General features: G+C 39.5%; 1 protein-coding gene across 1 annotated transcript in view; it reads right to left on the bottom strand.

Moving 5' to 3' along the window:
- Positions 1–802: 802 nt before the first annotated feature.
- The window catches only part of LOC149445020 (putative cation-transporting ATPase 13A4), an 85,998-nt gene continuing 61,087 nt past the window's right edge, over positions 803–25,713 (bottom strand). The window contains exons 18-30 of the mRNA XM_089654313.1: positions 23,580–23,704; positions 22,499–22,668; positions 20,773–20,898; positions 19,604–19,683; positions 17,985–18,027; positions 15,010–15,119; positions 12,873–12,969; positions 11,788–11,860; positions 11,536–11,710; positions 6,453–6,622; positions 5,949–6,037; positions 3,326–3,406; positions 803–2,341 (exon numbers count right to left, since the gene is read on the bottom strand). Of these exons, the coding sequence (XP_089510439.1) occupies positions 2,087–2,341; positions 3,326–3,406; positions 5,949–6,037; positions 6,453–6,622; positions 11,536–11,710; positions 11,788–11,860; positions 12,873–12,969; positions 15,010–15,119; positions 17,985–18,027; positions 19,604–19,683; positions 20,773–20,898; positions 22,499–22,668; positions 23,580–23,704 (1,594 nt within the window). The 3' untranslated portion in view covers positions 803–2,086. The remainder of the gene's footprint in view (positions 2,342–3,325; positions 3,407–5,948; positions 6,038–6,452; positions 6,623–11,535; positions 11,711–11,787; positions 11,861–12,872; positions 12,970–15,009; positions 15,120–17,984; positions 18,028–19,603; positions 19,684–20,772; positions 20,899–22,498; positions 22,669–23,579; positions 23,705–25,713) is intronic.

Below are 25,713 nucleotides of genomic sequence, written 5' to 3'. Positions count from 1 at the left end.
GCTGCTGCCAGGCCCGTAATCTGTCATGGGCCCCTGTACCGCCTCCTCATGCTGCTGCCAGGTCCAGAGTGTGTCATGGGTCCCTGTACGGCCTCCCATTGCTGCTGTCTCCATCGCCACACTCTGCCATGTGCCACTTTCAGGTCTCCTCACACTGCTGGTGGGTTCCATTTTGTCATAGGGTGCTGTATGGCCTCCCATTGCTGCTGCCTCCACCGCCACACTGTGGCTCCACACTCTGGTTTTGGCCCCGTGACTGCCCAAATGAGTGAAGTGTGCGGTGATTCTAAGATCGACGGCACTCATCTGCATGTCATACTGACTGACAGTATTATTTCTCTTCCCCAGCAGACTCCAAGGGCATTTAAATTAAAGGTACAGTGTTCTGCACTAATATAAAGGCTCTCTGAAGCCTAGAAACACCCTTTTATAAGTTAAATTCGCAGCGAATATATTCGGCTCGAAGCGAATTTTTTCCGCGAATTTGGCGAATCAGCCGAACCGAATTTTTGAATAATTCGCTCATCTCTAATATTCGGGACTCCACTGTAAATCTTTTAAGTTTTCAATCCTTATGCAACCCAGTATTAAGAGAACAAGAGTCCCTTGAACTGACAGGTAGCCTCATATATTAAGCAACCATAGCTGTAGGTCCCTAATTCCACTCTGAAATAAACATGCTTAAGGAGTACCTTCTTTCATGCTCACAGTTATTTGCTCTCCCTAACATGCACAAAGTTATATTTTATAAATGATCTCAGTGTGTTTTAAAAACATAATAATTATAAATAACACAACAACATACAGGTAAATCAGTGTTTATTGATTAAAAAATATACAATATGATCAGCAATACGCCACCTATTAGATGACAACAGGAAATATGCTCCACATAATATAAGCATTACACAAAATATATTGTATATAAGCTGAAAAAGCTTAAAAAAAGAATAAAAAATACACTAGCAGTGACATAAATGAAAATGCAGATATAATTTCTGGCTAATATAAAATAAAAATGTTGAAATTAATTTAAATATGCAGATTACAAACAATAACTCTTTTCTACAAAGTGTAGAATGCCTGAAATATTTACGTATCTAAATTTGGAAGTGTCATAATTGAACACAGATGGAAACAAATGGTGTCTTGCACAAATATGAAAACTATGCATGTCTCTGAGACTTACACATATATCCTAGATGTGGATTGTTGGGAGAATAGGAAGAGTGAACAAGGAGGTCTATTTAGAACAGTCACAAAATGAAAATATCAGTGCATAATATTTTAGAGCCAAATGTAAACTTACCCCAAACAATTCCCAGTTTTCCCCTTCTCCCTGATGCCCTTGCCTCCTGTATTTGCTACTTTTTTTATTTTTACCTTTTTCAGATGTCTTCAGCCCTATCACATGATGCACAAGGACATTGCCCTCTTTTAATCTTCTTCTGGCAATGTGCAATCCTCAATGATGCAGATAGAAGGTTTGGTGTGATAAACAGTTCTCTGAATCATTCCCCTATGAGTGGTGGGCACAATGGTGACACCCCCAAAAGAGACAGGTCCATGATACACTGCATTCCCTGAAAGTCTCCAGTCTTCTAGGTTGAATACCAATGGGAGTCATTCAACGTAGAAGACTGAGGACATTAATTTGTGGAATGAAATTACTAAGGGGATACTATTGGATAGATTGTCTGCTTTTTGATTAAAAAAATCATTAGGGAATTATTTTGAAAAACAAAATTGCTCAGAGTTGGGCTTTAAAAATGAGATGGTTTAGCAAAGGTGAACGTTTTGACCACGACCAGAATTTCTGCACAGTTCAGCAAACATAAGTCCTTCTTTCATATTTTGAATTACAAAAGGAAAATGCTGGGAAGGTTAATATATAGGAAGCAAAACAATGTGGACTCATATTTCGATCTGCGTTTGAAATAAGTTATGTGAATTAGATTGCAAAGAAAAAAAAGAAAACATTTAACATGGTGGTATGAAGCTGTCACTGGATATTGTTGTAGTCATTATACTCTGATATACACAACAGAAAACCTCTTGGGATTGGAAAAGTCTCAATTGTCTGCACTCACATGGCTGTTACAATTGTGTGTTCTGAAATTACTTCTTTTCCATGTGGTGATTTTTTGTAGGTAGGCATACTGTAAATGATATCAGTGCTTTTCACGGGAACAGTCTGAATTGCATAGTCTGTCCTATTCTTCGGAGGCCATTCAGAGTCTTTATGCAGTTTCCTCTGCAGTTTCCTATACTGACTTTTTGATTTGTAGTTAAATATTCTCTTTATCCAAAGCCATAGTTTTCGGTTTTCAATGAACCATTCCTAAAGAAAAACCCAAATAAAATCTAAATGGTTTACACTTTACTTCTCGCCAACATTATCATAACATTTCATTTTAAATGTTTCAAAGAACAAATCTAAGGAAAAAGTGAAAGCACTCAGCACTTTAATAGTTGTCATCAAATTTTTATAGCTGCATTAAAGTGAGAAAATTCACATCGAAGCTTAGTTTACACTTGTGGTAAGGGGGCAGTAAGAATAGGTGGTTTGCTGCATTTTTAACGCCTCCAAAGCCAACAACCCCTCCAAGCTGCATGGTCATCTGTACAGGAATATACACATGCAGCAGCAAACACTCTCCCCACCTAGTGTGCATGAAATGCAACAAATTCAAGTGAATGGGGCTGTCCAACAACTGCCCACCAACTGCTAGCATGTGGTTCTGGCATGGTGGTGCAAACATTCTAGGGTTCAAACAAGAGGAGAAGAGGGGACATATCGCCTTCTTCATGAATGTCAAATGTTATCTGAAATGCAATCCAATGCTGAACGCTCTCAAGAGGGCAATGCTTATAAATGAGCCCTAAGTCCTCCAAATATCATACTAAAAATTCCAAAACATATGTAAAGCTAATTATCAGTTATGAAAAACATCCTTGTACTTAAAGTTTTTACATCAAACTTTCTGTAGGGTAAAATGCAAGTTGCGATTGTTAAATATTCCAGAAATACAACATCTTGAATAAAAATCAGAGGGCATGATACACTAATACTGGAGCATGCAAAATATTGTGCAGTTCTGCATAGAAACCAATCAGCTTCCCGGCTTTATTATACTTTCATTTAACAAGTTGCAATTAGAAGCTTTTTGACTACCATGCATAGCTGCACCAGAGTCTGAATGCTCTAGTTTTAGTAAATCTTTTTCTGTGATTATTGACTGTATGTCATGGCACTGCATGCTTTTCTCAGTACTGTTTATCATAATTATGCATAATTGTAGGAAAATAATGGGTTCAAAGTTACCTCTCCAAGGTACGACACGATAAATAAAACAACCATCATGATAAAGATGTCCACTCTCCAGTAATATGGGGTACACACCAGCTGAGAATAACAAAGACAGAACCAAAAATATCAATTTATAAATTGAGGAAATGTCTAAAACATTCTCTCTCTCTCTCTGTTTATATATATATATATATATATATATATATTTAAGAGCACAACAAATGCAAATATGCATCACCTAATATTGCAGTGCTAGTTTTATGTGATGTTATATGATGATATTTATGGGTTTAGTGTTTATGAACTTTGCAACATAAGGTCAACGCAAATAAGCCCTCTGAAACAGTTTTAATTAAATGGATAAATGAATGAGTAGATAGATAACACAAGAGAGTTGGGAGGGCCCTAATCATGAAACTCTACAATCTAAAGCGAAGGGGAAGTGATTGAAAAGGTAGTAGCTGTGTAAGGTTAAGCTGACCAAGAAAGGATAGGCTTGCCTGAGGAGATAAATTATCATGGATCACCTAAAGACAGACACAGTAGGAGATTGGGAAAGGGAGAGGCTCTGGAGAAGTTCTGAATGCGAGCATGAGAGGAGGCGACGTGGGAGCTAGAGAGCAGTAGGACTGAAGAGGTTGGTTTGAGATGAAGCTGTTAATGTAGCTGGAGGCAGAGTTTAGATGGTTTTGTAAGTTCTTTATAATATTAAAAATGATATTTGTTGCGTGAACAAAAACCAATGGAGGGATTGGGAAAGAGGGCTGGTAGGCACTAATAAGTTTGTAAAGTGGATCTGGCAGCAGCATTTGTGATAGACTGAATATCTCTACACAGGGGGATTATTGGTGTAGAGGTAGGCTCACGAGGAGGGAGCTGCATAGTCTGGGCGAGAGTAACAAGAGAGTAAAAGTGGCAATTTGGCATCTGAACAGTGATTTGATGCGTGGCTGAAAGGAAAGCTTGGAGCTTAGTGTGTGTGTATGTGTATATATATATATATATATATATATATATATATATATATATATGGGGCATTCAAGTCAAACCAAGACTTTTACAGGTATAAAAAGTGATGCTAGCATGACAGTACTACATGCAGTAGTAAGTGGCAAGTGTGTCCTATTACTGATAGGCGGCGCACATGTCATGGGCCAGTCCAGAAACCGTTACACAAGATGGCAGACAACAGTGTTAGTGCCTGCATAAAACAGCATGTGATGATAAAGTTTCTTGTGAACAACATCATAAAATCCACAGATATCTACAGATGACTTCAAGCATAGTACGGTGATGAGACGCTCAACCACAGTAAGACTTTTGAACAGTGCAAATGTTTCAAAGATGGTCATACATCCATCAGTGGCAATCCCAGCCGTGGTGGTTCCCAGCCCACAGCAGTCATTCCTGTGAACATTCAGTGTGTGGAATGCTTTATCCTGAATAATCAATGCATAACCTGGCGTGAAATTGCACAAGAGACAAATCTTTCTCTGAGAACAGTGAACACAATGATGATGAAGTGAAGCAGGCTGTCCCAGGATGGTTCAGGTGTACTGACAAATCTTTCTATGCCAAAGCTTTCCAGGCATTAGTTAAACACTGGGATAAGTGTATAAATGTAGCAGGAGAGGATGTCATATTATCATTATATAAGCTCAAAAGCCCCAGTTTGACTTTTTATATATATATATATATATATATATATATATATATATATACTGTATACAGATATAACAATATACACTGATTAGCCACAACTTTATCACTACTGACAGGTTAAGCGAGTAACATTTATTGTTTCATTACAATGGCATCTGAAAGTAAGTGATAAATAGTAGGCAGCAAGTAAACCCGTTTATCCCTGAAATTTATGTGTGAAAACAGAAAAAATGGGCACAATAGTTTGTTGTGTATGGGGCCACATAGCCACAGAATGGTCACGATGCCCATGGTGACCCGTGTCCACAGCAAAAAGGTCCTATAATGAGCTTGTGAGAATCAGAATTGTGCCACGGAGCAAAGAAAGAAGGTGGCCTGGTGTAATGAATCACATATTCTTCTGAAAGATATGGCACTATGATGCACTAGAAGAAGAAGACAAGCTCGTGGAGGCAGTGTGGTGCTTTGGGCATTGTTCTGCTGGTAAACGTTAAGTCATGCCATTCATGTGGATGTTATTTGACCAAGTACACCTTTTTCATGGAAACGGTATATCCTGATAGCAATGGCCTCTTTCAGTAGTTTAATGTGTCCTGCCACACATTAAAAAAATGGTTCAAAAATGGTTTGAAGAACACAACAAATTCGAAGTGTTGACCTGACCTCCAAATTCTCTAGATCTCAATTCATTTGAGCACCTGTGGGATGTGCTGTAAAAACAAGTTGAATCCATGGAGGTCCCACCACACAGCTTACGGGACTTAAAGGACCTGCTAATAGTGGCCTGGTGCCAGATACCCCAGCATACCTTCAGAGGTCTAGTGGCATACTTGTCGCGACAGGTCAAGGCTATTTTGGCAGCAAAAAGGGCTGTTTCTGCTGCAAAAGTTAATATTTGTCAGTACTAATGGTTATGCTGATTTTATGCTGGGCAGTCATTTACAATATTTAACAATATTGCTACAAAATACTATACCTCCAGAACAGTGTACATGGCTTCAATGTCAGCAAACAACAAAAACACATAAATTGTCACTTGCAAAATCAGCAAACAGGTAAGTATATCTAAAAAGAACAAAATAAATATATTATAATGATTTTATTATTGACAGTTTTCAACCATAGTGCTGTGAGATAGATAGATAGATAGATAGATAGATAGATAGATAGATAGATAGATAGATAGATATTGTCATTAAGTTATCCGAAAGTCCAACTTCAGCAGTATTTTCATAGCTTTATAGCTATTAGTTCCACTAGATAGTACACCAACTGCTTTTGCCTACCACAAAAATGCACAGCCAAAGCATCATCACAGATTGTGTTTTGTGTCTGGCCAAATATAGAACCAAGCATAGGCAGGGGCAGAGACATGAAACCTGCACGGGTGTCTATCATACATGTAGCAATGATGTCAGCAGGAGGCTAGAAGTAAATTATAGAATTATTTTTTACATTCATACATGAAATTGCAACTCACAGTTAGTATACAAACGTTGTCTGAATGGCCGTCCTTTGGAAAAGACAAACACTAGAATAATAAGGTTGAATCCTACCAAAAGATTCATTGTTGTGGTGATGAAGTTCTCTGAATACCGATGTTCTCTAATAGTAACATTTTCTATGCTATGGTTCAATGGTAGACAGGCACTGCCAATTAGAAATAATGAAAAATCAAACTGTGTCCAGTTTAATCAAATATATATTCAAGAAAATTATTTATTTCTATTTCATTTGCTATAGGTTGAATACTTTCATAGTTTTCAAAGGAACATAATGAAAATGTTTGGTGTTGAAGTGAAAAAAAAAATAGAAAAGTAGATAAGAATATAATATATAAATAATTTGTACCAATTTGCAGAATATTCCTTCTACATCTACAGTTGAAAATTCATCCTAGAAAAAAGGCAGTACACAGGAAAATGGTTTGCTTTTTCACCTGTTTTAATTGTAGCAGTCTCCTAGTTAGACTGTCAGGCTGCTAGGTACATTTGGTTCCATTGGCTCCTCTGTAATCAGTGGAGCAGTTGTTGTTTGCTTTAGGCTGTTCTGGATCTCACAGGCTGCAGGTATGATTGTTTCCCCTGCACTCTACAGCTCACTATTATTCTATAATTCTCTAAAATCTGCTGAGCAGCCTGAAAATTTGTGGTGCATCATCCATACCCTAGTAGGTGGCTGGAGAGGGACATAAAAAGTCTGAGGCCTGGAACAGCCCTGTTCTTGTCCTGCTGGAGAAGTTCCACAACCTCAGGGGCTCTGCCCCTCTTAGGCAGTTTTTTCTGGAGTTTGCTGGTGTTCGAGAGCTCAGCTGTGGCAGAGCTGGGGTACCTATTCCTGATCTTGTCTGGAGCTAACTTCCTGGTTTGGAGAGCTCACTGAAGAGTTGGAAAGGGTCTAATTGGAAAGGGTCTAGATGTCCTGTGGCATTGTGGGCATTGACTTCTCCAGTTATCCTATGGCATTGTGAGTACTAACCTGAGCTCTAGATCCTAGTGACTGTGTGCTCTGTTCCCTTGGGTGAAAGTGCCTGTGATAGTCCCTACAAGATCTCAGTCCAGGACATTTCTTTTGCTCCTGGTGCTAGGACTATTCAGAGAAGTTTGGACTATTTAAGTGTGTCCTCTTATTATTATTCAGCGTTTTGGACATCCCATATCACCCCGCACCTCCCCAAGTTTATTTAGCAATAAATTATAAAGATGACAAACCCCTAGACTGTTCAGTTGAATCTAAGTGAATGAGTTGTTACTAGGTGCCTTGCTGCCTTTGCACTGGTTTGGAAAGAACCTGTCTAAACTCAGCGGCTCCTACAGGGGTAGCGCTACATATTAAAATCTAAGGTCCATTGAAGTGAAGATACTAAAGAAATATCAACACAAACATCTATTTATGTATAAGGAAATCTAAATATTAGAGCTGGTGCTTGTGCATTAAAAAATAGAAACAGCTGCAGGTATAACTTACTGGTTTGCACCTAAGCTCCTGACTCTAAGGTTTTTTCTAGCACTCTCTTTGTACAAGAAAGCAGTACTGACAGTTTAGCAATGGTCAGTTCTCAACGTATAATTCTCTTAGTAAAAGAAAGCCTCCTTTGCTCAAAATCATGCTGATCAAAGTCTATAGAAGAGTTAGGTGCATGCAAAAAGCTAACATACTTGAGTGGCTGAACACAGGCTGCTTTGTTCTTCAATGAACAGGCTGTAGAGTTATTGATGCAATTGTGTAGACTTGGACAGCTGTTGTAAAGGGGTTTGGGAGTACCTTCGAAACCCATCACTGTAGGGTGTTCTTAGCAAGTGTTTGCCTCCTTTTTCAAGCTTTGCTTTGGTCCTTACATCTCCTGTTTCTATATCTCTAGATTAAGTGCCACAATTGTAAAAACTCCAAGCTCACTATCATCATGGGCAGCACAGTGGCTAAACGGTTAGCACTTCTGCCTGGCAGTACTAGGATCGTTGGTTTGAATCCCAGCCACGGCACCACCTGCCTGGAGTTTGCATGTTCTCCCTGTGCCTGCCTGGGTTTCCTCTGGGTACTCCAGTTTCCTCCCACACTCCAAAGACATGCTGGTAGGTTAATTGGATCCTGTCTAAATTGGCCCTAGTATGTGTATGTATGTATGTGAGTTAGGGACCTTAGATTGTACACCCCTTGAGGGTTAGGGATTGATGTGAATGTACAATATATATATATGTGTAAAGCGCTGCGTAAATTGATGGCGCTATATAAGTACATAAAATAAATCATAAGGACCAGGCTTCAGTTTTCCTGTAAAGTCAAGTATGACATCAGACTGTGCAGTTATGAAAATGATATTTGACTGAGAAAAGTTGGGCATGAGCTTGGGTATTTATCAGGGATGGGGCCTTCTGCACCCTACCAGAGGCTAGGGCCATTTTAAAACCCACCAGATGGTAATCCCTGTTTCTTGTCTAAATTGTAAAAAATCTGCATTCACAAACACATCTACAGGTTGTTATCTTTTAAATGTTAAAAACTGGTAGTAAATCGGATTCAAAGATATACAGGCTTACTTGGATTATTTTATTCAAATTTTAAATAAAGTGTATGTATGAACAAAATAAAAACAAAACATATTTAGTAAATCTCTACAATATATGCACATTTCCCATGTTTTGTCATGACAAACCATGACATACAGCAAAATACATCTTGATCCTATAATAACTTCAGTAACTTTTTTACTGAGCTAACAATGCTGCAACCAAATCTCATGCAATGTTATCAGCTCTGCCAAATTTATTTCTGTGGAATACAATCTCCCTCTTTGTTATGAGGATGAGAAGATGATGAGGTGTTCAAATCAGGAGCATTCAGACTAGGATAATAATTCCAGTCCTGTGAAGATACTGTATAATGAGCGAACGTGTACAGGAATGTGCTGGTGGCAGGGTCACCAGGTGGAAGTAAAGTCTGAAAAAAGAAAACTAATGAATCAACCATATCTAAGGACTGGCAAGCTAAAATATATTATATTTCTGTTCTTGGGTTTAGATACATGATAAGAATTACTTCCTTCCCCTTTACCTACCCCAAGCCTCCCCAAACCCCCCCCCCTCCTTTTTTTCTTTCTCTCCCTGGAGTTGCTTGCCTACTGAAATAGCACACCTAATAGAAGACAACATCTGCCAAAGTGAATTGTTAACTTAATTAATTAGAACCCTCCACAGGCTATACTGTCTAGCTTTCACATTCCAGGAGCGAGAGACAGCCAACCCTTCAGGCTCATGTAGGACTCCCTATAGTTTGTCCTATAGTGTCACATACTACCATCAAGTCCTTTTGCATAATTTCAGAACAACAGTGCTCGGACCATGGTGCTCCTCAATAACACACGGTTTCTGTCACTTGATGAGGTGCAGCCCTCCACAGATCAGGGAATCTAGGAACAGAGCACACTCTCCTTGCACATTACCATGATAGCAGATTTATTAACCACTTATTAACCAAGTACTGCTACAGGGCAGCACGGGTGTGCAAAATCACTGGACTTTGAATGGTTATGGTTACAGCTGCAGGCATCACCCTAGTATAGTTTTTTTCAGCCGGCGATCCGCTTTCATGTAAAAGAAATCCTAGTGGCTAATTAGCTGCAGGATTGCTTTTACAAGCAGTGGAAGCAGATGCGCCCCCTCCCCCACGGCCTTCCATAGCCTTCTCGTGCAGTCTCGTGCCATCGGGGGAACCTGAGAATGCAGCCGGTGTTTCTGCCAGCTGACCATAGAGCTGATTAGAGACTGGAATGGTGCCAATCATCTCTATAGTCTAAGAAATCAAAATCTATGAGCATTTCATCACTTCAGTTTTGCAGGATATAAACAGCACCATTTGTAAATTGGGAAAGCATCTGATCACACCGATCTTGGTGAGATTAGATAATGTAAGGGCAGAGGAGAGATCTAGAATCTGATAGACCCTATATTTCTCAAAAAAGAATATATGACAATGCCCATTGAAGAGCGTAAAAGCACTATTTGACCTAATTTATAATGAGAGGTCAAAAATGGAGATGAGCAAATTTTAATATCACTTGGTGGAGTTGGAGTGCACTGGTTTCACTGTAGGATTACACATTCATAGAAGATTTGGAATTGACCACAATTGCACATCAGTGTTGGAAGATATATTTATATAATGGATTCTTAGTTGTATTGGGGCAATTTTTCTTATAATAGTCGAGGTGGTAAGGCGCTAAAATATATGAGCATTTTCAAGTTGCACTACACTATTTTTGTCTTTTTAGACATTATTCAGCTACTTCGTCAACATTATGTGTCAATTCTATAAACATTACCATGCTAATGAACCATAGCACACTATAGTCATTATTTGCTTTTATTTTTTGCACTCACAGCTGTACTGCTAATAGCAATATAAACTCATCAATTATTATTATATTAACTGGTGCACAAACAAAACATGTTCGTAGTACCTATTACTGTGCACTATCCTCAACTCATATACCTTCAGACCTCAAATCGGCCTCAAAGCGTGCACTTTGAAACCTCAGATCTAACCATTTGATGCTTCTTCAGATCTCAAATTAGCCCCTATTCCTGCACCTTCAGACCTCACATCAGCCCCAAATTCTTCAACTTCAGACCTCATATCTGCCAAAACGCTACACCTCCAGAAATGCAGGGACTTTAATTACCTACTGCAGAGTTTGGAGGAAGAGTGTGGGTGAGCATTTTTCACACACTAACATTCTCACATTAATGGTGTCAAAGGGTTGAAAAGGTTATGGTCAGGTTTGTAATTGATTGTCAACTATCCGGGTTTTAGTGAAAAAGGCATGGTGCGCTCACCTTGGCACATGTGTTATGGTTTGCCGATCCCTGCTTTGGATTACTGCTGCATTTTTATAAAACTCCATGAGGGAGTAGGACAATGTGAGTTTTAAATAAAATGACTTCAAATGTCCTTATTATTATTATTATTATACAGTATTTATAAAGCGCCAATAGTTCGCTCAGCGCTGTTTTTCAAATTGTGGCTAAAGAATGTTTAGATCTCTAAACCATGTGGTAATCATTTACCTGAAGACATCTGTTTCATTGTACCATGGCTGTTGCAGAAGCAGGAAGAAAGCAATTCTCTGTACAATCACCGTGAACATCAAGTGCATAGCAATAGACAATAATAATGGAGGAGAAAGAAGCTGTCCTGGGGGTCTGTATGGAGAAAGCTTTGGTGCTGGTCCATTCAAACATACTGAATAAAGAAGAAGAATGTGTCATACAGTGTATTACTGAAGTCAATAATAAAATACTAAAATTATAGATACTTACAAGTTAAGGCTACTGGAATATTGATAGACACATCCTGTATTAGGTATTGATAATTTCCAAGAAGAGTTTTTTTCTAAGACAAAGTAATTTTGTGTAAGGTAAAAATGTATATTTTCATAACTTGCTAAATATTTATACTGAGATATGCTTCTAGCAGTAAGTCTACTATTTAAATTATATCCAAAGTTAGTTATTTTGTGGTTTTCTATGGAACGGAATTTAAAACCATTGACAGGTATTATTTGCAGTCTGTTTCTCCACTGGGGAGATTTGCTGTCTTTATTAGTCTTGAGGATCACTGCCACCAGGACAGAAAGTGATTGCAAAATGTTATAGTTGCTCTTTTCATTATAAGGTAAAGATACATTTTCCAAGGGTGACATTTGTTCTAGTGACAACTGCCTAGGACAAGATTTCTCCTCTGTTTGGAGAAATTCCCACCTACTTCCTGTTTGGTCTACGGGACAGGAGAAAAAAAAATTAAATCAACCCAATGCGACGTTGACAGTCAATAAACCTAAAATAAAAAAGTAGAAATAAGCAAATGTATTGACAGCATATGTGAACACCTCAATGATTACATCGTTTGGCTAAAATTTTCCTTGCATTCACAACACCTGTTCAGAAAACCCTAAAAAGCTTCTATGGATCAACCCCCTTAACATCTATGGACTTAGGAGATAGCCTCATAGAAATATATGAGGATTTACTGCACAAGCACAGCCAGTGCATAAAATATTTTAGCCAAATTTTATATACATTGAGGTGAGCCATGTGGGAGTAAGCTTTAGGATTCTTTTTAAAATAAACACATTTACAAGTACTCCTAAACTCTCTGTAAGAGAAATATAGAGCTGGTGTCCATGGTAAGAAAAGGCCAACTCTTTCTCTTTAATAAGGTAATAATATGCAGCAAAGAACTGTTTACATAAAGTACAGTAGTAACACTAACCATGGGACAATGCTATACATGCATTTACAAATTAATTAGAGAATCTAAAAATCAGTTATAAAAAAATAATTCAGCAAGCAATCACTTCTAAGCATCTTCACAGTAAGGAAATGTTTAAATAAGAAAACCTTACCCAGAATAGGTATGCTGTGCAAGTTAGACCAATAAGGACAGACATGGTTGTGAACTTAAATACAGAGATTGTTGTAACCAGAGTATTCCTTCCTTCCCTGTGTAAGAAAACAGCATTGTCTTGTTACATTGTAGTACACAGTGCTGTACATATTTTAAGCACTGTACAAAGTTTTCTCAAATTAGAAGTAGAACAGCGCATGCGGAGCTGCCGGAGCTGATGTGTTCCTGAACCTCTCCGCACAACCCCAGCACAAACAGCATTCCTTAGCGGCTTCTGACTCCACTTGTTTCGGCCACCCACCCAGCTCCCTCACTGCTGTGGTGTTGACCTGCTCTATGCCTGTCAGGATGGCTGAGAAGGTGCACAGCAGCTCCCGCAACCATTCCCATGTGGCGGGCAAAGGAGGCATGATGGCGGCCGGCACTGGCTTCCGTGTATCCCCAGCTATGAAGAAAGAAAAGCTGCTTCGACAACAGGTCAAATCCAAACCCCCTGGCTCTGGTAAATGCAGCACGGGCTTCTCTTTCTGGCCTCCATGTGAGCAATATGACCTCCCCAGCTACCTCTGTGGCATCAGCCTCATTTCCAGGCCGTGACTCCTGCACCTCCTATGCTCTAGATAAGGAGATGGCATATATTTTCCTTAGCCAAGCCAGTAGTCAAGGACCAGGTCCTGATAGTCTTGTGGACTCTCCTGCCTCTCCACCCGCACCCCCACAATATTCTGGTGATTCAGTGCTTATTGCCCATTTTGTTGATTTATTACAGAGGGAATTGTATAAACCTACTACTAAAATGGACTCTGATTTGAAACAGGACTTTTGGGAATTAGGTCACCGCCTGTATAGCATTGAGTCTGAAGTGGATGATACGGTTCACAGAGTGTCACAAAATTCCAGCATGATTACTAAGCATCAAGATCGCCTTGAGGAGGCATATGGTAAAATTGATGAGCTTGAAAATCATGCAAGGTGGTAGAATGTTCACATCAGGGACCTTCCTGAAAGTGTGAAGGACATCACCTCCATCACCTATTCTCTTATGCAGTCTGCAGTTCCTGATATTGATGAGATCCACGTTGAAATTGACCGCATCCACAGGGCTTTAGTTCCCTTGAAGCCAGACAGGCCTCATAGGGATGTGATTGTGAAGCCTCGTTTCTTTAAAGTTAAGGAAGCGGTCATGCGATATGCCAGAGAACATCCTAACCTGGAAGTTGAGAGTTATAAGATCCAAATTTTTGCTGATATTTCTCAGGTTACTGTTCATAAGTGGAGGGCTTTTAAACCCCTGCTCTCACCTCTTGGTTAAAGTGATATCCGCTACAGATGGAACTATCTATTTTGGCTGCAATTCACCTAAAACAGCAAATCTTATTCTTTTTCCACATTCACTGAAGGAAAGAAGATCCTGTTGCTATTGGACTTCATTTCCCATATTCCCTCATCTCGGAACCAGCAGAGAACAGTAGTCCACCTCTTCCACTTTCACCTCTCTGGTCTCCTTCCCCAATGAAGAAATCTACAACTTCTCACCGTGTCACCTGAGAACTTTCTGTTTGCCGCTAGTTGATGTTTTTAACGGTGGCTTCTCAGTGGTCCCTTCATGGGACACTAGCCACTGTACATGTTTGGTTTGACATTTTTCACATATGTGCCTTTACCCTAGCAGTTTTAGTTCTCTTGTTCATGGTTTGAGCCAGATACAGTTGCTCAGGACTTATTATATTATGTATATAAATGTTGTTGGCACTGAGTGCGACTTGGCATTTAATTTGCATGCCCTGCGACTTGCAAATTTCATGCCAAGTTGCATCCTACTGTCCGCAATTACATCAGTCATATCACTGCAGTTCGACTTGGTTGGAGCCGCATCGATTTCAAAAGTAATACATGCACTACTTTTGGTGCTATTTGCATAGACATCTATGTCAGATGTCTTGCAAATCGCACCTGAAATCGGCATCTCACCCAACTCTGAAATCATACAACTTCACTGTAAGTCGGCTTGATGTGACCGGGGTGTTAGGACATTTTCCCTTTTGTGTGCAAAGACGGTAATAATCAACATTGAAACATTAATTCATTTTCTTATAGCCAAACCTATGCAAATTGTAAACATGCAAAAAGCGTACTTGATAAGTATCGGTACACATTGAATATTTGGAATTTTGGAAGTGAAAGGTGAAGCAACAGATGCTTCTAATTCTGACAACGAAATTCCAGCATGGGATATTTTCAGTGCCTGTCGAGAATGGACAAAGGGACAAATTACATTAGTGAAAAATAAAAGAAACACTGGGATACTACACTAATATTCGGAATGTTTGTAATGGTTGTATTACTTTTGTTTTTGCTTCAAATATCTGATAAACCTTTATGTCAAAATTAGCTACTCCTCACTTTACTTAAAGCTGCAGTTTAGTTTTTTGTTTTTTTTTGGGGGGGGGGGGTGGATACAGCACGATACACCATTACCTGCTGACTGCTACTTCACCCTGTTGTGTGTCCTCATAGCTGCTGGATACAATCCTGAGCAGCTGTATTCCAGAACTGTGAGAATTAACTGCAGCCCCTGCTACAAAGAAAAGTTGGAGCAGTTGAATGAAAAGATTCCACCATCTACAGAATACATCATTTCCATTGACAGAATGTAATGCATTGTGGGAGTTTAGTTATACAAATTCTGTAAATTCTGGCAGAAAGGGCAGATGGGGCAAGCGACATAACCTTTCTCTAGTATCTGAAGGAGGCACAGCAGAGATGATCTTTAGCAGAAGCAGCAACCTGCAAGTAATGGAAAATGGCTGTATATATGAAAAATAAATAAATACATGAATGAATGAATGAATGAATTAATTAATTAATTAATTAATCTTCAACTTTATTATCAGATTTGGTGAGCTGTTAGAGATCATTCTGTATCTTGTATAGAAATACTGTACATACTGGGCATTCCAGAAATGTACTGGTGGAGGAGCCTAGAACTTTATGGAGTTGATTTAATAAAGGAAAAGAGAATGTTCATTTAGCTTAGTAGATCTGCATTTATATTATCATCCAATCATATGCAAAGAAAAAGCCTGTTTATTTATTTATTTTACTGACAAATGATTTGATATTTGATATTCAAAGTAAATGCAGCATCACTTTGTTTAAGTGAGAATTCACTTTGCAAAGTCAACAAATGTTGCTCCTTTAGTAAATCCAATCCAGTGTATCTATCATAATACCATTTCAAGAAAAACATTTTATGTAAATGAGATGTAAGCCACAGAAAAATCTTGGTGACTTCTAGGCATGTCATTTGCAGAGTCTCCAGAGTCCAGCAATATCTATCTACCAATCTACTTTTTAAACCTATGAACTGCTACAGAGCACCTGTAATCATAACATTGGATTTTTCCTGTTATATTTGTGGGTGCTCGGTTGCAGTCCAAAGATCAGGTTTAGTGTTTGGAAGTATAAAAATAAGATTTAGATACTTATTATACAGTGAAGGAAATAAGTATTTGATTCCTTGATGATTTTGAATGTTTGCCCACTCACAATGAAATGATCAGTCTAAAAATCAAATGATAGGTGTATTGTAACACTGAGAGACAGAAAAGCAACAAAACATTCAAAAGAAATGCATGTCTAACAAATTATGCACTGATTTGCATGTTCAAGTAATAAGAAATAAGTATTTGATCCCCTATCATTCAGCAGGATTTCTGGCTCCCAGATTAGAAGCAGTCTCTTAAAGGGAGTGCTGCTAATTTCATTTTGTTACCTGTATAAAAGACACCTGTCCACAGGAGCAATCAAACAATCAGATTCCAAACTCTCCACCATGGCAAAGACCAAAGAGCTGTCCAAGGATGTCAGGGACAAGATTGTAGACCTACAGAAGGCTGGACTGGGCTACCAAACTATCACCAAGCAGCTTGGTGAGAAGGTGACAACAGTTGGTGCAATCATTCACAAATGGAAGAAACACGAAACAACTGTCAGTCTCCCTAGGTCTGGTGCACCATGCAAGATCTCACCTCGTGGAGTGTCAATGATCATGAGAACAGTGAGGAATCATCCCAGAACTACACATGAGGATCTTGTCAATGATCTCCAGGCAGCTGGGACTACAGTCACCAAGAAAACAATTGGTAACACACTACGCCGAGAAGGATTGAAATCCTGCAGTGCCTGCAAGGTCCCTCTGCTCAAGAAAGCACATGTCCAGGCCCATCTGAAGTTTTCCACTAAACATCTGAATGATACAGAGGAGGACTGGTTGAAAGTGTTGTGGTCAGATGAGACCAAAATCGAGCTCTTTGGCATCAACTCAACTCACCATGTTTGGAGGAGGAATGCTGCCTATGACCCCAAGAACACCATCCCAACTGTCAAACATGGTAGTGGAAACATTCCACTTTGGGGGTGTTTTTCTGCTACGGGGACAGGACAACTGCACCGCATCAAAGGGACGATGGACGGGTGTTCCAGCATGACAATGACTCAAAACACACAGCCAAGGAAACAAAGGAGTGGCTCAAGAAGAAGCACATTAAGGTCCTGGAGTGGCATACCCAGTCTCCATACTTTAATCCAATTGAAAATCTGTGGAGGAAGCTGAAAGTGTGAGTTGCTAAATGTCAGCCACCAAGCCTTAATGACTTGGAGAGGATCTGCCAAGTGGAGTGGGCCAAAATCCCCCCTGAGATATGTACTAACCTGGTGGCCAACTACAGGAAACATCTGACCTCTGTGATTGCCAACAAGGTATTTGCCACCAAGTACTAAGTCATGTTTTGTGAAGGGGATCAAATACTTATTTCCCTCATGGACATGAAAATCAGTGCATAATGTGTTAGACATGCATTTCTTTTGAATTTTTTGTTGCTATTCTGTCTCTCAGTGTTACAATACACCTACCATTCGATTTTTAGACCCTTTCTTTGTGAGTGGGCAAACATTCAAAATCAGCAGGGGATCAAATATTTATTTCCTTCACTGTATATATGTATAAAAGTAGATTTGCATTTGTACTGCCAGATACTGGCACATTTTTAAGTTAGTGTAGAGATTTATTCACAGTATTAGCAAATGTACATATATGAAGCATGCTTACCCCACAGTCATTTGCTCCATCTCCACACATTCCAACAAAGTAACTGAAATTGTGACAGTAAAATATATGTTATTAAAAAAGTAATTCCTACTAGTATCCACTATTATATTGTATCCTGAAGGCTTATCTAATAGGGCAGTGCAAGGAGCAATGATGATATACAACATCCAGTAACCCCTAACAACAAACATCTTTTAAAATGATGCACATAAATGGCAACAGCCCCAACCTATAACTGGTCTTTGCAGCAAGGAGCACATGGAAGGGCAGCTTATGAATGTATTTACAAATGTGTGATAACTAAACCCCTGTTTTTAGTGTGAATTGTTAAACAGGATAATTCAGTTTTTGCAGGCTGGCTGGTAAGTTGAGCAGGTAATTTCTCTTTGTTGTTTGACATCTTTTAAAATGACTAGAACATTATCACTGGCAGCAATTCATTGATAGGTTCACATAACTACATTTTCATCACCCTGTGGAAAAGTCTATTTGACTTGGAAAATAGGAAAGGAGTAATTTAGTCCCTTTAGCAGCAAAGAACCAACAAAAGGGTTCCTCTTATTCCCATGGGCCTAGAGATGTTTGCCAAATATAAAAGATGGACCAATAGATGTTTTTAAGTAGTCCTTTAAAGTCAGTGATCTAAAATGATTAATAATTAGGACTGAATTTAGCTGCTCATCAAAAGACCAAATCTGTAGGGCTTTGCAAATCACTACATTACTGAATTTCTCAATTTCTTGAAATAGAGACATGTTTGATGCAAAACTAAATAATGTGTAAGTGTATGACATACAAGAAAGTTACTTAAAATAAACTGAAACTATTTATTTATATCATATAAACTGGTTAATCTGGAAATAATCAAGGGCAAATTCATATTGCCTACAACCAGTTCAGCTGTCTTGGGCTGGAATCTTTCTACAAGAGTTGACTCTCTCCCCCTAGAATCTCAATACAAGACAACATAGCCATACAAGGCAAACTCTCAACACGTTCAGCTAGTTGGTGCTAGGTTTATAGACTAAGGTGTCCGTTTATGAACCAGCGGTAATAGATCCCTGCTCAGTTCTCCGACATTCTCGGAGAACACAGTTCTCCTGTGAATGCAGTTTATGAAGCAGTGTAGATCAGTTTATGAAGCAGTGTAGATCAGTTCTCCAAACAAAGGGAGAATGGTCTAAAAACGCTGGAGAACGGTCTACAAACACTGGAAAGTGGCTGATTTTACTATAATCTCGCAAGATTACAGTAAAAGATCAGTTTACTAAGCAGGGGTAAATTATCGCTGCTTAGTTTGCGGTTCCTCCGATTCTCCAGCTCTGGGCTGGAGAATATGGAGGGAGAACACAGATCTCCAGTGAAGGGCTGAACATGTTCTCCTCTGATCTCCTGAATGTCATAAACTGTGAATGACCAGAGAATAGCTGTGATCCTCTGTGTCATAAACGGACACCTTAATCAGGAAGAGGATGTGCAAGTGGCTGTATACGCCCCTTTCAGCCTAGTCATCCTTGGCAATGGTCTATGCTAGCTATCCAGAGAAACAAAAGGTTATACAACATTATACAACATGCAAATATTCCAATATTGTAAGGTTCTTAACAGTCTGTACTTACTCTAACTTCTGAAGTTCTTCAATTAGGTTGGACTTTTGTTTTGGTATCATTCTGGCAAAAATGGTTCCATTCAGTAATATCTTTAAAACATTAAAATATGTACAATACACTATTATGGTAGGCCCTATGTAACCATTTATAAGTCCTCATGCCCTCTGGATGTTTTAAAACCTCCAGTTGCATCAGCTGTATAAAGTCACGTTTAAAACACAAGTCTTTTCACATTTTTTACTGTTTTTGCATTAGCGTTTACAGTGTTTTTCCACGTTTTTTCACATTTGCAATTTTTACACAAAAAAAAAATACCATGTTGGCAAAAAAAATGCCAAAAGATGCCAGTTTGCCATGTTTTACTGCGTTTTGCCATGTTTACAAGCCTTTTTACAGCTAAAAAACTCTTCTAGAAACCCTCTAGTTCTGGGGGTTTTTTTCCTGCCGAAGAACAGTGATTAACGCCTATGTGTGCATGGACACATAGGATAACATGCTGGGAAGTTTACTGGCTGTAGAGAAAAATGCCAAAAGCCAAAAACTGCAGCTGTAAAAATGTCCAGTGTGCATGAGGACTAATGTTTGTATGATCAAAAGAGGCAAGAAACATCCACAATTTCTATTAATCTATTTAGGCTTGTGTCAGGCACTATTGTTGAGACGTCCCAGTAGTAAGTTCCCTTTAGATTGTAAGCTCCATGATCAGAGCCCTCCTATTCCTTCTGTATTGAACTGTATTGTAATTGTACTGTCCCCCTTTATATTGTAAAACGCTGCATAAAGTGTTGGCGTTACGTAAATCCTGTATAATAATAACAATAATAATAATATACTGTAAGTACCACATTTTGTGCACAATACCGTAAGCAGTTGTATTATGTTTTTTATCTCTTTGTAGTAATCATATATAAAATACTGTAGGATGACTGGTGTCATCTCCAGGAAATGATGATAGTGATTGCTTTCCTGGGTTCCTTCATCTCCCTTAGCACCTTACTCAGCACCTCCCCTTTTCCCTTCCTGGGTGCACTATATCTCTTTTTCTTTTGAAGCATCATACTAGACATTCCCTTTAAGAGGAGAGCTTTCTGTGTTTGAATTTGTACAACCATATGAAGAATATATATATATATATATATATATATATATATATATAAGACTGCAGACAACATACTTACTTTTGGTAGCACGTTGTAAAAATATTGACTTATAACCTGGTAGGACCTTCCAGTCAACACAAAATGAAAATTTCCATGAGCAGTGGGGTTAATAATCCATCCACCATCAATGTTTATTTTTGACTCCTGAAACATATATTTCTGTTAGTAATGAGAATGTGTTCATTGCCATCTTATAGTAACAAATGTTTTATGTTTTTATATTACATGTTTTTATATTTAAACTGAACTTTGACCTTATTAAAAACAGGATTTTGCATTAAACAAAAAGCAATCTTATGCAATGGGAAAGTATCTAGAGCATTATGTGGGAACAGTAACATTTTTACTTAGTCCAGAAACGTGAGTATACTAAAATAATTTGTCCACTGGCATGCAAAGTTAGGATTTGGATATTTGATGCAAACAAAGGTCCAAGCTAAGTAAACCAATTGTAATCTAGTGATGCAATTTGGGTTTAAAAATAATTTGGCTATGTAAAAAAAAAATCCTTTTTTGAATTCACCTCCATCACACTACAGTGTTTACAGGACACACTGCTCACACATGGAAAAGCTTCTATGGTACCATGACAACTGACATATTGAAGATGACGAAAGACAATTCACAGAAATAAAAAAAAGTTTAAAATTTCTCCTTAGGATCTGGTAACGTGCATATTGCATTTTGATGGATGTATGTAAAGTGAAAATTTTAGAAGCCGACAGCAGACATGTGTGTTTCGATGCGATTTATTTTTCAGAAGAAAATTAAATTTTTGGACATTTGAATGTATATGAATCTTCTAATGGGCATAGTAACGAATGCCAACAAATAAAAAAAAAAATTGCACAAAATTAATGAATTCATTTGTTTCATTTGGGTGATGTCACAAGATGAGAGAGTAGTTTACGCCCATGGGGAAACTAATAAAATTTTTGAATAATTCAGATTCGATCCAAATATTGTTCCATTTGTTAATTCAGATACACAAAAGGCCATTTGTTATTGTTCAATCAGCTCGTGCCATTTCTCTTAGTGGTTTGTACTAGCGTCCAAAAATATTGAATCCTTTTGATTTGAATGCGTCCAATTCAATAATATATCAAATATATAGCTATCTTCTGAATAAACTGCAACATTTTTCAAATTCATTCAGACCAATTAATATACAAAATGAATGCTGAAGATACAAAATGAATTCCAAACAAATCGTGTCAGCATACTGAATATGACGAAAGAAAATTCTTCAATGAACCAAAGTATCCACAACTAAACTAAACAAAACTTTCTGGTGTGCACATGTCTAGCCATCAGTTCTTAGACAAACTGTAAATTCTACTCTAAACTTACACCACTGCTTAAATGGATTGTCACTTAGTCTGCAGGTATAACGTATGGTTTTCATTGCGTCCTCTTGAGGCAAGAATGGGAGGTTCATTTAAGTTGGTAAAGCTCCAGGACTGTCCTTGAATTTTGACTTTCTTTCTTGAGCCTGTCTATCCCTTTCTTAATAGCTATGCTCTGCTAACTGCCATCACTCTGTCCAATGAGTTCTTCAGAGATATGTAAGGGGATTTACGTATTTACAAACTTAGTTGTTGCCATGTGGTGTCTGCTTTTAGACATTTTAAAATTAATTATAGCTGCACTTTAAATAGCATGGAACAGTGTTTGATTTCAATATCTGCAATTAGAATGCCTTTTTACTAGTTGTATATATTTTTTTTAAAAGCACATAACATACTGTTGGTTTTGATGGGTTCCCATCAACTTGTTCCTCATCCATGTATTTCCAGGTAAGTGATGCAGGTAAATCATTTTCAGGTTCACAGGCTTCTAGTAGGATGATCTCACTGTTGTCAGGTATCATCCCAGAATTTTTCCCAACTGTCACAGCTGTCTGAAGGTTATCACCTGTCAAGACAAAAAAAGGTTAATGTCATGTGTAAACAGTATTGTGTAAGAAATTATTATGCAAACACAAACACAGTATATGTAATAGAGCAGGGGTCTCCAAACTGCAACCCGTGGGTCGGATATGGGCCTTTGCATGCCTTTATCCAGCCCTTGGGGCACGTTTCCTTCCACTTATATGAGGCACTATTTCTCCCACTGACACCAATGATGGGGCACTATTCTTCCTAATGACACTAATGATGGGGCACTATTCCTCCCACTGACACCAATGATGCGGCACTATTCCTCCCACTGACACTAATGATGGGGCAGTTCTTAGATGTAATGTCTGCATTAGTTTTTCTTTTTTAGGCTTTCTTTCTTTTATTTTCTCTTGTGATCTGGCCACCAAGTCTGTTTGTTTTTCAACAGAGCAAACTGCCGGGGAGATGTAGCAGTTAGAGGGCATAAAGCAAACTATTTAACACTGATAGAGATGCTTACAATGATCAGTTTTTATTTATTTATGCAAAATCTGTATCCCAAAAGGGACAAAACCAAAAGGGACAAAACTTTGCTATAATTGCTTATAAAGTGTGAGCTGGAGCTTGGTTTCAATTTGTTAATATATCAGAATCTGCTAGTACATCTAGCACTCCTCTCCGCCCAGACTGACAATGCTGCTGTCCGGAGGTGCCCCTTTTCTCCTTCATCCAGAGCGGGGACACTCTACAGGAGGTTTGATACTAGCCAAATCACCAGGTGAAAACAGAGGGGAAAAAAAAGAAAATTAATGCAGCCACCATATCTAATGATTGGTAAGTTGCAATATATTTAATTTTTTGTTTTGGGTGTAATGTCGCTTTAAGTAAATTTTGGCATAATTAGACATCTTTTAAATCTTGCAAATGTGTGTAAAAAACATGTACCTGTAACCATAACTGTTCTTATATTTGCTGCACTTAGTTCCTTTAATACAGAACTTGTCTCTGGTTTGAGACGATTTTCTAGGATCAGTAACCCAAGGAATGTAAGGTTGGACTCCACTACTTCCCTTTGAAGAAAGAAATTCCAATAAACTTTTTCATTGAAGCTTTTATGAAGTGAGAATATACAATCATGCTTGCAAGACAAAAAATGTTGGACTTAAACAATTTAAATTAATAATGCTGCATATAAAACTTTAAATGAAAATTATTTGCTGTAAAAATTGTATGACATACAGTATATAGCAAGTACACAGGCCATTTTGTTGTTACAGGTAGAGATGAGCGAATTATTCAAAAATTCGATTCGGCTGATTCGGCGAATTCGCGGAATAAATTCGATTCGAGCCGAATATATTCGCTGCGAATTTAACTTATAAAAAAGGTGTTTCTAGGCTTCAGAGAGCCTTTATATTAGTGCAGAACACTGTACCTTTAATTTAAATGCCCTTGGAGTCTGCTGGGGAAGAGAAATAATACTGTCAGTCAGTATGACATGCAGATGAGTGCCGTCGATCTAAGAATCACCGCACACTTCACTCATTTGGGCAGTCACAGGGCCAAAACCAGAGTGTGGAGCCACAGTGTGGCGGTGGAGGCAGCAGCAATGGGAGGCCATACAGCACCCTATGACAAAATGGAACCCACCAGCAGTGTGAGGAGACCTGAAAGTGGCACATGGCAGAGTGTGGCGATGGAGACAGCAGCAATGGGAGGCCGTACAGGGACCCATGACACACTCTGGACCTGGCAGCAGCATGAGGAGGCGGTACAGGGGCCCATGGCAGATTACGGGCCTGGCAGCAGCAATGGGAGGCCCGTAATCTGCCAGCACCCTATGACAAAATGGAACCCACCAGCAGTGTGAGGAGACCTGAAAGTGGCACATGGCAGAGTGTGGCGATGGAGACAGCAGCGATGGGAGGCCGTACAGGGACCCATGACACACTCTGGACCTGGCAGCAGCATGAGGAGGCGGTACAGGGGCCCATGGCAGATTACGGGCCTGGCAGCAGCAATGGGAGGCCCGTAATCTGCCAGCACCCTATGACAAAATGGAACCCACCAGCAGTGTGAGGAGACCTGAAAGTGGCACATGGCAGAGTGTGGCGATGGAGACAGCAGCAATGGGAGGCCGTACAGGGACCCATGACACACTCTGGACCTGGCAGCAGCATGAGGAGGCGGTACAGGGGCCCATGACAGATTACGGGCCTGGCAGCAGCATGAGGAGGCGGTACGGGGGCCCATGGCAGATTACGGGCCTGGCAGCAGCAATGGGAGGCCCGTAATTTGCCAGCACCCTATGACAAAATGGAACCCACCAGCAGTGTGAGGAGACCTGAAAGTGGCACATGGCAGAGTGTGGCGATGGAGACAGCAGCAATGGGAGGCCGTACAGGGACCCATGACACACTCTGGACCTGGCAGCAGCATGAGGAGGCGGTACAGGGGCCCATGACAGATTACGGGCCTGGCAGCAGCATGAGGAGGCGGTACGGGGGCCCATGGCAGATTACGGGCCTGGCAGCAGCAATGGGAGGCCCGTAATCTGCCAGCACCCTATGACAAAATGGAACCCACCAGTAGTGTGAGGAGACCTGAAAGTGGCACATGGCAGAGTGTGGCGATGGAGACAGCAGCAATGGGAGGCCGTACAGGAACCCATGACACACTCTGGACCTGGCAGCAGCAAGAGGAGGCGGTACAGGGGCCCATGGCAGAGTGGCGAAGCGTAAGCAGCTTAAATTGAAGGCCATACAGAGGCCTATGTTAAAAATAATACCATGTTTGGGGCATGATTCATGGCGGATTTAGTCAGTTGTGTCAGGAACTGGTGGTTTGAAATCCAGACTAATCCACGCCTGATTCATTTTCACAAACGTGAGTCTCTCCACACTTTGGGTGGACAGTCGTGTCCTCCGCGGAGTTACAATACCTCCTGCCGCAGTAAACACGCGCTCCGATGCCACGCTACTGGCCGGGCATGACAGCCTTTCAAGGGCAAATTCAGCTAGTTGGGGCCAAAGGTCAAGTTTCGTTGCCCAGTAGTCAAGGGGATTGTCTACCTCGGTTG

Source organism: Staurois parvus, unplaced genomic scaffold, assembly GCF_062004578.1.
Source record: "Staurois parvus isolate SC_StPar_1 unplaced genomic scaffold, SC_StPar_1.0 ptg000750l, whole genome shotgun sequence".
In the NCBI taxonomy this organism is placed as follows: domain Eukaryota; kingdom Metazoa; phylum Chordata; class Amphibia; order Anura; family Ranidae; genus Staurois; species Staurois parvus.
This window is presented reverse-complemented; position numbering and strand designations above follow the sequence as displayed.